At 45.7% G+C, this 14,986-nt stretch overlaps 1 protein-coding gene across 13 annotated transcripts in view; it reads left to right on the forward strand.

Moving 5' to 3' along the window:
* GADL1 (glutamate decarboxylase like 1) overlaps window positions 1-14,986 on the forward strand; it is a 426,028-nt gene that overhangs the window by 99,325 nt on the left and 311,717 nt on the right. For 3 of the 13 annotated variants that reach the window (XM_033930117.1, XM_033930124.1, XM_033930128.1), the window contains one exon: window positions 14,728-14,777. The exons of the other annotated variants lie outside the window; for them this stretch is intronic. In XM_033930117.1, the coding sequence (XP_033786008.1) occupies window positions 14,728-14,777 (50 nt within the window). The remainder of the gene's footprint in view (window positions 1-14,727; window positions 14,778-14,986) is intronic. 13 annotated transcript variants of the gene reach the window in all.

Consider the following 14,986-nt stretch of genomic DNA (forward strand, 5'->3'; position numbering starts at 1 on the left):
GGGTTCAGGCCTTCAAGGGGGGACAGGCAGACCTTTAAGGGGGGACAGGCCTTTGGGGGGGACCATGATTTAGAAGTACACGGAGAGAAGGGGGTGTTCAAAGAGACGTGCATATGCCAAACTTTGGGGGGGGGGAAGAAATAATGGGTCTGAAAATAGAGGAGAGGGGGGGGAAGAGGAGGAGGAATCAGCTGTGCAGAAGGCTGATTTGTGGATTAATTCCCTATATTTTCTGACCGGAAGAGGCAGTCAGAAAATACCACGAATGACTGAGTCCGCGATTCGCGAACCACGAATTCGTGGGGGGGAACACTGTACTCAAGAGTGCCTGATTATTATTCAATGTATTGTAAACCACTTTGAGTGAATCTCTTCATGAAAAGGTGGTTAATTTCAATCTCTTTCTTAGCTCCGCCTCCAGACTGTCCAAAACCCTCCAGATTGTGCCATGGTGATCAGTGAAGATTTCAACAGCATTATCTGGATAAGGAGCTGGTATAGGGCAAAGACAAGAAAAGAACTGCAGGCGGATGTACAAGATGCAGGCAAAGTTTATTTAAAACCAACAAACAATTTGTTGCGTCCAAACAAACCACTTGGTGGTGCTCAAGTGGGGCCGATTAACTAGCAAAGCCATGAAAGGTTGTAAAGCCACTTAGGGCTCCTTTTACAAAGGTGCGTTAGGGCCTTAACGCGCGCAATAGCATGCGTTAAATTCCCGAGCGCACTAGCCACTACCACCTCCTTTTTAGGAGGCGGTAGATTTTCGGCTACTGCACACTATAGCGCGTGGTAATTGTGTGCGTGCGCTAAAAACCCTAGCGCACCTTCGTAAAAGGAGCCCTTAATGTTACCTTATACCTCAGTCTAAAATCCATGAGCAACTTTTATCTAAATCAGGGTAGGGAACTCCGGTCCTCGAGAGCCGTATTCCAGTCGGGTTTTCAGGATTTCCCCCATGAATATGCATGAGATCTATTTGCGTGCACTGCTTTCAATGCATATTCATTGGGGAAATCCTGAAAACCCGACTGGAATACGGCTCTCGAGGACTGGAGTTTCCTCCCCTGATCTAAATGAACATTCTTAAATGTACACATGGACTTTTTTTTTTTTTTAGAAAACTTTGCAGTGTTTCTTTAACAACCCCTACAATGAAATGTCCATGTATATTAACTTGATGTTATCCAAAACATAAGCAAAATAATTGCAAGAGAAAACAAAGTACTCACTGAGAGAGAGAGAAAAAGAGCAAAATAAATCTAACACGAAACTCAAGAACAGCAGGCTGACACATTTGAAGATAAATAGCATGCAAACAAAATCAGTGGTAAATGCTGCATGGAAGATATCATAGGTAATGCTTCTGCTTTGAAGGCAATTAAGAACCAAGGAATACAAGAACCCTCACTATATATTTACATTGAAATGGAAAGGAAAATTTCAGTGTGAGAGACAATACAGTACATAGTGTATATGTGCAGTGGTTAAAGCTGCAGCCTCAGCACCCTGAGGTTGTGGGTTCAAACCCACGCTGCTCCTTGAGACCCTGGGCAAGTCACTTAATCCCCCCATTGCCCCAGGTACGTTAGATAGATTGTGAGCCCACCGGGACAGATAGGGAAAAATACTTGAATACCTGAATAAATTCATGTAAACCATTCTGAGCTCCCCTGGGAGAACAGTATAGAAAATGGAATAAATACCGTAAATAAATATATCAGAACCCACTTCTATAGTTTACACCCATCATACTTTTAACAAATCTTTCCCTTTTATATAACCTGAACATAGTTCATATATTTGATTAGAAATATAACTCACACCTGTATGCAATTTAAAAATTTGTCCTGAGTGTGTAAGTAGATATAAATATTGTACAAAGAATGTAAAATGACAAAGACCCTGAGGGGCCTTCAAAAAGTTTCCGCACTTTGACATAAGAACGAAATAATTGCCATACTGGGGCAGACCCGAAGGTCTATCAAGTCCAGTATGCTGTTTCCAACAGTGGCCAACTCAGGTCCCAAGTACCTAGCTAGATCCCAAATAGTAAAACAGATTTTATGCTGCTTATCCTAGCAGTGGATTTCCCAAAGCCATCTCAAAAATGACTTATAGACTTCTCTTTTAGGAAAATTATCCAAACCTTTTTTAAACCTTGCTAAGCTAAATGATTTCACCACATTTTCCAGCAATGAATTCTAGAGTTCAATAACACATTGTGTGAAGAAATATTTTCTCCAGTTTGTTTTAAATCTACTACTTAGCTTCATCATATGCCCCCTAGTCCTGGTATTTTTGGAAAGAGTGAACAAGCGATTCATATATACCTTTTCCACTCCAGTCATTATTTTATAGACCTCTTATCATATCACCTCTGAGCTGTCTCTTCTCCAAGCTGAAGAGACCCAGCCACTTTAGCCTCTCTTCATAGGGAAATCATCCCAAACCTTTTATCATTTTCATCACCCTTCTCTGTATCTTTCCTAATTCTACTATATCTTTTTTGAGATACGGTGATCAGAAGTGCACACAGTATTCAAGTTGTGGCTGTACAATAGAGTGATATTATATCTTAAAAGCAAATTATAAGTTGAGCTGGCTTGCCTGACTGACTAGTTCAGGGGTAGGGAACTCCAGTCCTCGAGAGCCATATTCCAGTCGGGTTTTCAGAATTTCCCCAATGAATATGCATTGAAAGCAGTGCATGCAAATAGATCTCATGCATATTCATTGGGGAAATCCTGAAAACCCAACTGGAATACAGCTCTCGAGGACTGGAGTTCCCTACCCCTGGACTAGTCGAATGACATTCTATGACACACCCTCTTACCACTTCTCCCGTCCCAACCATTTCCCATCAAAATATGAAACTGCGGAAACTTTTTGAAGGACCCTCTTATAAATGATGCCTAAAATCAGGTGCCTAACTTTAATTATTTAAAAGGCTTAATCAGCACCAATAATTAAAAATTGGCACCTAATAATTGAAGTACTTAACTGAATACTAGGTGCTTAACTTGGGAGACGCCTACTGAATATACTCGAATATAAACTGAGATTTTTGGACCAAAGTGCCAGGTTTTGAAAAGCCGTCCGGACCCCTGGACATGTCCTCAAAAGGAGGACATGACTGAGGAAATCCAGATGTCTGGTTACCCTACCCCAGTTATTAGCAACTAAGGGACTCATTTTCAAAACACGTGAGGGGGTGCTGAAGGGCAGTGAGGTGACAAGAGGGAAGGGTGGTGGTGGGGAGAAGGTGCTGGAAGGGAAATGAGGAAGACAAAAGTGGGCAGAAGATGCTAGTAGAGAAATGGGGAAGACAGAGTTGGGAGAAGATAGAGATGCCAGACTATGAGGGGAGTGGAGAGAAGAAGATGGGTGTCAGACCAATTGGGAGGGGGGGGGTGGTGAAGAGAGAGGCACAGTAACAGAGCAAATGGAAGATACTGAGAGAAGACAGACAGTGGATGGAAGGAATTGAATGAGAAGATGAGGAAAGCAAAAACTAGACAACAAAGGTAGGAAAAAAATTCTATTTATTTCCTTTTTTTTTGCTTTAGGATAAAGTAGTATATTAGTTGTGTTGATAAAAATTTATAAACAAAGCCCTGCCAGCTGAACATCTCTTTCTCTAGTTCAGCAGCTAGAACTTTCATTTATAAGGAAGGAATAAGCTAAGTATTGCAGTACTGAGACTTGTATGGATGCTGCGGGGATGGGGATGGGGCGGTGAAGGGGATGACAGGGATGAGGAAGGGGCAGTGAAGGGGACGGGGCAGTAAAGAGGATGGTGGTCCGGGGACGGGGCAGTGACTGGGACAGAATTTTTCCCCGTGTCATTCTCTAATAGAGATTGAATGCTGTCTTCTCCAGAATAGCACAATAGTAGCTTGGCTGCACATTTTATTGCCAGTAATGACATAATAAGATGAGATAAACTGACCCTTAAGATGAGTCACAGTTACCAAAATGAATCTGAAACAGTCACAACAGGACAAAAGGAACTCATACACAAGGACCTTAGAAACAGAGAAACTGATCTAAGATAAGGAATGCTTTGTCAGAGTTATGCAATTATGCACTGTTAGATTGGGTTTTAAGAAAATGTTGAAAATGCAGAAAAATCTGAGCCATGGTCTAACCCCTGCGAAGTACCCCAAGGATCACCTCTTTCTCCCACACTCTTCAACCTATACATTGCCTCCCTCAGCTCCTACCTAGACAAACAAGGTCTAACCTCCTACAGGTATGCAGACAACATCACCATTCTCCTTCCGTTTGATCAACCAGCACCATCCATGGCAGACAAAATACACAGAACACTTGAAACAATAGCAACTTGGATGAAAGACCACAAACTAAATCTGGACAAAACAAACTTCATCCTACTTGAAAATAACAAAACCCCAACCGTAACAAGCCTTGTCATAAACTCTACAACATACCACATCCAACCAACTCCTGGGAGTGCTAATAGACAGAGGCTATACAATGCAGCCACAAATCAACAATACAATTTAAAAAATCATTCGCAGTCATGAGAAACCTGAGGCAAATCAGGAAATTCTTCGACAGAAAACAATTCCAACTCTTGGTGCAATCCCTAATCCTAGATCTCATAGACTACTGCAACATATTATATCTCCCATGCACAGCAACCATGATAAAACTTTTACAAACAATACAAAACACAGCCCTAAGATTGGTCTACTCACTGAAGAAATATGACTACATCACAGAGGCATATTACGACTCACATTGGCTCCCAATACAAGCGAGAGTACACGTCAAATTTTACTGCCTAATATTTAAAGCAATAAACGGAGACAGCCCAGCCTATTGGAACAATCAATTAGTTCAATCCACCTCAACCAGACATAGGAGAACCCACACACCATTCATAATAACTTTAATAATAACTTTATTTTTATATACCGCAGTACCACAAATAGTTCAGAGCGGTTTACAGTGTAAGAGACTGTACATTTACAGCGAAGATACAATGCGAATTGTACATTTTCAGAAAAGGTATTTATACAGCAAAAAACAATAAGATAAAACAGTGCAGATTTAACATGCGGGAGACTGTACATATGCAGCAAAGATATGTATATAGTGGAGAGGCAGTGCGAGAGGCATTATAAAGAACAAAGCAGTATACAAAACCAATGCAGGGTGGTGAAAGTCAGGAAGACAACTGGTTTCTGTTGTAGGATGGTAGAATTTGAGTATTTGGTGATGGGGGAGGTTCCAGAAATTTGTCATAGAGGAAAGATTTGAGAGATTTCCTGAAGTATGAGTAAGATGGGGCCGATGAGATGAGGGTGGTCAGGCAGTTTGTCCATCTGCCCGCTTGGTATGAGAGAGTTCTATTGAAAAATTTTTTGTAGGTGCATCCCTTTGGGGAAGGGTAGGTAAACAGGCTGGCGTTACGCGTGCGAGTGGTTCCAGGGAACACGAAGTGGTGAGCCAGATAAATCGGGGATAGGCCGGTTAAGGTTTTGAAGCTGAGACAGGCAAATTTGAAGATGACTCTCACTTCTATTGGCAACCAGTGCAGTTTTCTGTAATAAGGGGTGATGTGGTCTGACTTTTTGAGGCCAAAGATCAAGCGGACCGCGGTGTTTTGGATAAGTCTCAGTCGCTGGATGGTTTTCTTGTAGGAGCCTATGTAAATTATATTACAGTAATCCAGTGTGCTTAGGATTAGGGATTGGACCAGCAATCTGAAGGAGGGGAAGTCGAAGTAATGTTTGATGGTACGGAGTTTCCAGAGGGTATAAAAGCATTTTTTGACCTGGGCGTTGGTGTGGTCTTCGAAGGTCAGGCCGCGGTCTAGGATGACTCCAAGGATTTTGATGGTGGGGTTGATAGGATAAGTTAGGCCATTGAGTTGTAAGGTGGTGTTCGTTAATTTGTGGTTGGGACTTGCTAGGAAGAGTTTGGTCTTTTCTGGATTTAGTTTCAGTTTGGACTGAGAGGTCCAGTGTTCAACCATAGTAAGTACTGTTGAGATGTGTTGCTTTGTTTCTTGCGAGAATGAGTGGATGGGGATGACAATTGTGATGCCATCTGCGTAGATGTAGGATTTCAACTTTCGGTCAGATAGCATGTGTCCCAGTGAAGCCATGTAGATGTTGAATAGGGAGGGTGATAGGGGGGAGCCTTGTGGCACACCACAGGGGTTGGACCAGGTGTGAGAGTACTTGGTAGGTGCGTACTTGGTACTTGGTTGTGTACTTGGTTGAGTACTTGGTTGTGTACTTGGTAGGTGCGGTTTTTTAGGAAGCCTGTGAGCCAGGTTAGTACTTGTCCCGAAATGCCTATGGAATCGAGGTAGTTGAGTAGAATGTCATGGTCTACCAGATCAAAGGCACTACTGAGGTCAAACTGGAGTATTAGGGCACTGCTTCCCTGTGACAATAGTTGGAGGAGGTAGTCGGTTAGAGAAGCTAGGACGGTTTCCGTGCTGTAGTTTGTGCGGAATCCAGACTGGGAGTCATGAAGGATGTTGTATTTATCGAGGTAGGACATGAGGTTCTGGTTTACAAGGCCTTCCATAATCTTGAGGAAGAAGGGTATGTTGGCAATGGGTCTGTAGTTGGTGGTTGTGGAGAGTGGTTCTTTGGGGTTTTTGATAGTTGGTGATATGAGGATGTGGCCAAGTTCCAGTGGGAAGTAGCCAGTGGACAAGCAGAGGGTAATCCAGTTTAAGACCTCCACTTTGAATGGAGGGGGGGCCATTTTCATGATGGAGGGAGGGCAGTTGTCTAGAAGGCAGTTTGATTTGGCATATTTAGTATATAGTTGTAGGAATAGGTTCCTGTCTGGGTTCTCGAAGCGGTTCCAGGACATGTCGGCGGTAATACCTTCATTGTTTGGGGTGGGCAGAAGGGTTAATGGGTTGGTGCTTGTTGTTGCGAGAGAGGTTTTTAAGTTGTGAATTTTGTTGGCGAAGTAGTCCGCTAGGTTAGTTGGAGAGGGTGGAAGGTCTGTGGGGGAGCTTTTATGTGAGTTGATGTTGAATAATGAGTTGATAAGTCTAAAGAATTTGTTGCTGTTCAGGGTTGGGGTGTTGATTGATTGGGCATAATATTTGGAGCGTTTTTCCTTGATCATTTTTTTGTATTCGGTGACTTTAGTGCGCCAGGCATACCTATCTGTATCTGTGCCGGATTTGCATCAGATTCTTTCTTGTTTGCGTACTTCTCATTTCAGAGCTAGGAGGTTGGCGTCAAACCAGTTGGCAGATGTGCGATGTTTTTTCTTATAGGGTTTTAGCGGGGCCAGGTCATTTAGAACCTGGGTGCTGAAGTTGTTCCAGCCTGGGATGAAGTTGGGGTTTGGGTCTGTGGTGGATGTTGGGTTGTAATGGGACCAGAATTTTTCAGGGTTTAGTTGACCTCTAGTCCATATTGTTTTTTCTTTGTGAGTAATTCTTGGAGTCCTTTGGGTTTGAGCCAGTGTAAGTTGAAGTTGCATCGGAGATGATCAGACCAGGGGGTGGGGGTCCAGGTTTCGTCTTTGAAGTTAATGCTGGGAGGGGTGGGGGAGGAATTGGGGAGGAAAGAGATCAGGTCTAGTTGATGTCCTTTGGTATGTGTTTTGGTTGGGGGTGGTTTCAGTGGCGTACCAAAGGGGGGGCAGGGGAGGGCGGTGCGCCCCAGGTGCCAGCCCTAAGGGGGTGCTCCCGGCCTTGCCGTTCAGTCCCCCCTCCACCCCCGAAGGACCGCTCGCACCACTGACCTTCCTGCACCACCTGTGAAGCAGCCCGCAGCAGGATCGCGAAGTCAGCGTCAGCGATCCCTACGCTGCTTAGGCGCTGCTTCCTGCGCCGCGATCCCGCCCCTCCTCTGACGTCAGAGAAGGGGGCGGGACCGTGGCGCAGGAAGCAGCGCAGGGATCGCTGACGCTGACTTCGCGATCCTGCTGTGGCTGCTTCATAGGTGGTGCGGGGAGGCCAGGGGGGCGAGTGGTCCTTCGGGGTGGGTCGGGGCATCAGGCCTTCAGGGTGGGGCGGGCGGGCAGGCAGGCAGGCTTTCAAGGGGGAGGGGGGTGACAGGCAGGCAGACAGGCCTTCAAGGGGGGACAGGCCTTCGGGGGGGGGGTGCAGACCTTCAAGGGGGTGCAGGCCTTCAAGAGGGGGGACAGGCCTTCAAGGGGGGAAAGGCAGGCAGGCCTTCAAGGGGGGGACAGGCCTTCAAGGGGGGGAAAGGCAGGCAGGCAGGCCTACAAGGGGGGGACAGGCCTACAAGGGGGGGACAGGCCTACAAGTGGGTTGGACAGGCCTTCAAGGGGGGGACAGGCTTTCGGGGGGGTGCAGACCTTCAAGGGAGTGCAGGCCTTCAAGGGGGGGTGCAGGCCTTTGGGGGGGTGCAGACCTTCAAGGGGGTGCAGGCCTTCAAGGGGGGGACAGGCAGGCAGGCAAGCCTTCAAGGGGGGACAGGCTTACAAGTGGGGGGGAGAAGCTACAAGGGGGTGGGACAGGCCTTCAAGGGGGGGACAGGCCTTCGGGGGGTGCAGTCCTTCAAGGGGGGGACAGGCAGGCAGGCCTTCAAGGGGGGGACAGGCCTACAAGGGGATGGGACAGGCCTTCAAGGGGGGTGTAGGTCTACAAGGGGGGACAGGCAGACCTTTAAGGGGGGACAGGCCTTTGGGGGGGACCATGATTTAGAAGTACACAGAGGGAAGGGGGTGTTCAAAGAGACGTGCATATGCCAAACTTTGGGGGGGGAAGAAATAATGGGTCTGAAAATAGAGGAGAGGGAGAGAGATGATGGACCATGGGATTTAGGGAGGGAAGGAACAGAAAGGGAGAGAAATTGGACACAAGGGATGGTGTGGAGGAGGGATAGAGATACTGGATAGGAGGGTAATTAGGAAAAGAAAGGGAGAGATGGTGGACTCTGGGGTGGTGGGGAAGGAGGGAGAGATGCCGGATGAAAGGGTATTTAAGAAAAGGTGGATCTGTGGAGGGAGATGAAAAAAAGGAAAGATACCAGACTTCCTGGGAAGGGAAGGGAAATGGAAAGGGAGGACAGAGTTGGCAGATGGATGGTTAGCATGCAGAAAGAAGGAGACCCTGGCAAGCAAGTTATCAGAAGAAAACCAGAGCCTTGGACCAACAAGATTTGAAATATAACCAGACAACAAAAGGTAGAAAAATTAATTTTATTTTCTGTTTTATGATTATAATATGTCAGATTTGAAATGTGTATCCTGCCAGAGCTGGTGTTGGACTGCAAACGTGAGCTAGGATTTAACAGAGAGAGGAAAAGTCCTTTTTGTTTCTTTATTTTATTTACACCACAGCGCCAGTGTGGTTAGGAGAAGCCAAAGGGGGTGAAAAAGCTATAAAACCCACCAGGAGTTTTGAAAAAAATCACCCAACTGGGCAGGAAAATCGAATTGAAAAACCAATTCAATAGGCCAGGGGTGTCCAATGTCGGTCCTCGAGGGCAGCAATCCAGTCGGGTTTTCAGGATTTCCCCAATGAATATGCATGAGATCTGTGTGCATGCACTGCTTTCAATGCATATTCATTGGGGAAATCCTGAAAACCCGACTGGATTGCGGCCCTCGAGGACTGACATTGGACACCCCTGCAATAGGCTGAATCGAATCAAAATTTTTTTTCCTGAATCTGGCAGCATTAGTTTGTGCTACTGTCTTAGACTTTAGGACCTGGGATTGGGGAGAGATGGCATCCTCAGTACTTTTTAATGCAAGTGAAACGAGGATTTGGTCAGACTTTTGAAGGGTCTGCAGAAAAAAAATATTGTATAGGCCGGGGACATGAGACAGCAGGAAATGGGAACTTTTCTTCCTTCTATTTTTGTGAATGGAAAGGCTGAGGATGTCAGAGAGTTCAGTTAAAATATGTGCTTTATAAGAAAATATAATAATGTGTTTTATAAAGTTTATAGCATAGCTGGCCTACCCAGTGAAGTGTTCCTAGTGGCGATGGTGGCAGCGTGTCAATGTGTTGAGAGGAAGAGGTGGTCTGGGAAATTCTGCTGAGCAAACTCCGGGCCCATTTCCACCCCCAGTTAGTCCACTCCACTCAACTGGTTCACACACTGAGTGGGTCTTTGGGTGTTGTTTTGGGATCTCTTCCAGTGGTTTATCTCCTTCTGGTCCAAGGAAGGAAACTTTGTTATCCTTAGCATTGACCTACAGAATATGTTTGTAACAGCGCTGCTTGTGTGACATTAGGCTATGTAGTGATCGAAAGAAAAAAACAGACTTTTGCACATTTTTGCACTATATGGTAGGTGTATGAGGAGATTCACATTTCCTGCACAGCTAAGTCCATGTGAAGTTACCTTGTGCTGTATTTGACATCTAGCAAGGTCTCTGTTTGAAAGGAAAGATCTAAACTTAAAAATGAAATGGCCAGAAGTTATGGTAAAAGCAGATAGTGTAGCTGGTTTTAAGAAAGATTTGGACAAATTCCTGGAGGAAAAGTCCATAATCTGTTATTAAGACATGGGGGAAGTGTCTGCTTGCCCTGGATCGGTAGCATGGAATGTTGCTACTCTTTGGGTTTTGACCAGGTATTAGTGTCCTGGATTGGCTACAATGAGATTGGGCTACTGGGCATGATGGACCATTGGTCTGACCCAGTTAGGCTATTCTTATGTTATGTTCTCATCTGTAGGGGCCTTTGTTTTCACTTCTTATTTTAATGTATTTTTTTTCTGGGAACTTATCAGTGTTTTTTATAATGGGAACAAAAATGGAAGAGAATTAATGTGTGTGGGATGAGGGGGTAACTAATTTCTTCAGCTAAATAATTCAATCCACTTCAAACAGACATAGGAGAACTCACGCACCATTCACACACCCTCCAACCAAAAACGTCAAAAGAAAAAAACTGTTCGACAACCTCCTAGCCATTCGAGCTGCAACACTCGACCCCCAACTCTACAACCAATTGACATCGACCACAGACTGCAAAACCTTCAAAAAGAAATAAAAACCCTTCTATTCAAAAAACACATAAAACCGAACTAACACAATCAGAACTGTCCCAAGCATCACCTGCAACTACTCCATATGTACTTCTGATGTCATGACAATTTAGATATAATTTATGTTATGTTATGTTTGGAATATAAGAAAATTTTCACTGCCTGTTTCTATTCTGACCATTTATTCTGTTTCATGGTCATTACAAAAAATATTTTTTTACATAGGGGGGGGTGTCAAAAAATGATGGGCGCCGGATGCCACATACCCTAGGTACGCCACTGGGTGGTTTAGAGTATCCTAGAGATGTTAGGAAGGAGAAAAGATCTGCAACATTGGAATTCTCTGCCTGTTCCAGGTGTAGATTTACGTCGCCGGCAAAGAGGATGTGAGAGCCGGCAGTGGAATTTGCGAGGAGGAATTCAAAGAAATCTTCTTTTGCTTGGTTCCATTTGTTAGGGGGGGGTGTAGAATACTGTTATGGTTAGGTAATCTTTGCAGTCTGCTTTGGATATTTTACAGGAGAGAATTTCCAGGTCTTTGGTCATTTTGGAGTCTAGGGTTTGGAATTGGAAGTGATCTTTGAGGATTATTGCTAGGCCACCTCCTCTCTTGGTTTGTCGTGATAGCGGAATGATTTTGTAGTTTGCAGGGAGTAGATCTCTAATGATGATGTCCTGATCGGAAATTAGCCATGTTTCAGTTAGGAGAAGAATGTCGAGTTGGGTTTCTTCTAGCCAATCTTTAATCAGTTGGGTTTTGTTTCTTGCTGAGCGGATGTTTAGATAGGCACCAGTTATTATGTAGTGTTCTGGGGAGGTTGTGAGTTGGGTTATTAGTAGGCTTTTTAGGAGTCTGTTTCTTTTTTGTGGTGGTCTTGGGCAGTGTCTGGAGGTATTGACCACAGAGATTGGGAAGGGGCCTGATTCCTTGTAGTCATGGAGGGTGTTGAAGGGTTGATGTAGTTTGCTTGGTTTGGCGATTCTGTTCCTGGTGTAGTAGGTGGGGATGGGTTCGAATGCTGAGGCTTTGGGAATCCATTGTCTTGAGCTAAGGAGATAGAGGAGGAGGAGGGCTAGAAGTTTTTTTGTGAAGTTGCTCATGTTCCTTTGTTGGTGAGGGAGCCGGGCGAGCGATGGAAAGGTTTTGGATCAATGGAGGAGGCTGAATGAGAGAGGATTGGGGGTGGGTAGGAATGGTTAGGTTAATAGAATAGTCTGTTGATAGTGGTCAGGTATACCGGGCTAGAATTGACTTGGTGGACAGGGTATGTGGTATCTTTGTTGGGGTATGCAGGTTGGTGAGGGTATGCAGAGGGGTTGTGGCATGCAAGAGCTTGGTAATTGGGGCGGACCGGGCTGCTGGTCTTAAGCATGCAAGTAGATAGAGTCATGCAAATACTTAGCTGATGTCGGTCCGGGTTGTTGGTGGAATATTCTGGTCTGGGTTGAGGCGTTTGTAATTTGTTGTCTGCAGGAGGTTTCCTTGTTTGCTGTGAAGTCTTGAAGGATCTGTTCTGGCGGTTGGATGCTGGGGTGGTCAGTTTGTGCTTCACTCAGTCGCTTCGCAAAGGCGCGAGCTAAGGCGCACGCGCCTTTGCCGTGCGCCTTAGCCGGCTCGCCGAAAGGCTGCGCGCCGTTGAGCAGCCGAAGTTCAGGTTTCCCGGCAGGGACTGGGGGGCGGAGCAAGCTCGCACGCCCGGCCCAGCAGTGGGAGCGACGTCGGTGCGGCGTCGGTGCGGCTGGGAGCAGGGTAGGCAGCCGCTGAGGCGAGGGTCTCCCGGCGGGCTGGTTCAGGGCCGCTCGGGCTAAGTTTGTTTTTCTGGCAGCAACGGCTGCAGAAGATGGCTCCTCTGCCTGAGCAGCCGAAGTTCACACCCTCCAACCAAAAACATCAAAAGAAAAAAAACTGTACGACAACTTCCTAGCCACTCGAGCTGCAAAACTCGACCCACAACTCTACAACCTATTGATCACAACTACAGACTACAAAACCTTCAAAAAAGAAATAAAAACCTTTCTTTTCATAAAACACATAAAACCGAACTAACACCAGCATCACCTGCAACTACAACATATGAACTTCTAATATTATGACAACTCAGATGTAATTCTTAACAACTCAAAGCAATGTACAAACTACTCCCTAAACACTTCTAATATCCAGACAAACAATTTGTAATCCGCCTTGAACTGCAAGGTAATGGCGGAATAGAAATCCCTAATGTAATGTAATGTTTGTAAATGCCTACTTATGTTGAGACTTTATGTAATATAAATACCTGCTGATGCTTTATTAGATTGATGATTTGAATCTTAAAGCAAAAAATTTTTTGTAACTAGTTAATTTGTATGTACTGTCCATTATTTATCACTGTGGCTATCTAAACTGTATAGGTAATATATGGTACACACATTTTTAAATAAATAAATATGGCTTATGAAGGCTGCTGTCTATACTACTTACTAAGCTGTCCCAATTCCCTTCCCTTCCCTGTATAATTCCTTCCTCTTCCCTAGATATATTTTGTTATTGTCCCATGCTTTCTTGAATTCAGATACAGCTCTCATTTTCAGATCATTTACTGGTAGGCGGTTCCTTTCAACCACTGCCCTTTCCATCTAATATAATAAAATGCTAGGCCGCGCATGCGCAGTTCCTAAGTGTGTGCCGCTTTTCCGTGAGCTGTAGCGACACATAGGAAGTGCGCATGCGCGGCTTCTGGTCCGTCCTGCTGCTGCGTGTTCGCGCATCACAAAAGCTTCCCTGCTCTCCACCTACCAGCCGATGTGCGAGCGAGCTGCGGAAGTGGTAGTGGTGGTGGCCGGCCTCAGGTATCAGTTTGACGTTAGGATGGTGGGGTGGGGAGGCCTGCGGAGCCCAGCAACTTTCCGCTGCCCGGGACCCAAGTCATTTGCCGCCGCCCCCCCCCCCCCTTCCGTTCCCGCGGGCACGACTGGCGATTTAAGCAGCGTATGCATCAGTCTTCACAAACTGCTTCGGGCCCTTCTACTGCCCTGATTTGCTCCGGACGTGCCTGAGTAAATCAGGGCAGTAGAAGGACCCGAAGCAGCGTGTGAACACTGATGCACACGCTGCTTAAATCGCCAGTCGGGCCCGCGGGAACGGAAGGGGGGGGCGGCGGCAAATGACTCGGACCCGCGTTTGTAGTCGCCACTGTGGGAAGAGAAAGAGGGTAGAGGAAACGCTAATGCTGCTGTACAGGGAACTGGTGTGGGGGGAGGGAAATGGAAGAGGGAGGGAATGCTGCTTTGCACAGACAGAGGGAGGAAGGGAGACAGAAAGACAAGAAGAAAGACACAGGGGCAGGTGCACAGGGAACTGGTGTGGGGGGAGGGAAATAGAGGGGGAGGGAATGCTGCTTTTGACAAACAGACAGAGGGAGGAAGGGAGACAGAAAGAAAAGAAGAAAGACACAGGGCCAGGGACATATACAGAAAGACAAACAGACAAAGGGGGCCAGGGACAGAGACAGACAGAAAGAAAGACAGCGGGAGTCGGGTCAGGAGGGGTGCGGGATGGTAGTGGACAGCCAAGGAAAAAGAAAGACAGAAAGAAAGACAGAAATACAGAAAGCGGCTAAGGAGAGAGAGAGAGAGAAATAAAGACAGACACATACACATATATTATAGCACCCGTTAATGTAACGGGCTACAAGACTAGTAAATAAATATTTCCTTTGTTTCCTCCTGGGTCTATTCCTTTCACCATCATCCCATGTTCCAGGGATTCCTTTGAACCGAAAGAGGCCACTCCTGTGGATTCAAGCCATGAAGGTATTTTTAATGTCTCTAGCTCTTCTCTCCCACTTTTCTTCCAAAGTCTACATATTGAGCTCTTTAAGCCTGCTTTATAATGAAACAGTAGCAAAGGGAAATAAACAACACAGTCTCGCATGGACCAACAAGAACAATGTTGTCAGTCAAAAGTGGGATGAAGGAAGTGGCTTTTATGAAGCAACTTAGAAGATCTGACGCAGGCCACA

Source organism: Geotrypetes seraphini, chromosome 2 (genome assembly GCF_902459505.1).
Source record: "Geotrypetes seraphini chromosome 2, aGeoSer1.1, whole genome shotgun sequence".
NCBI lineage: Eukaryota > Metazoa > Chordata > Amphibia > Gymnophiona > Dermophiidae > Geotrypetes > Geotrypetes seraphini.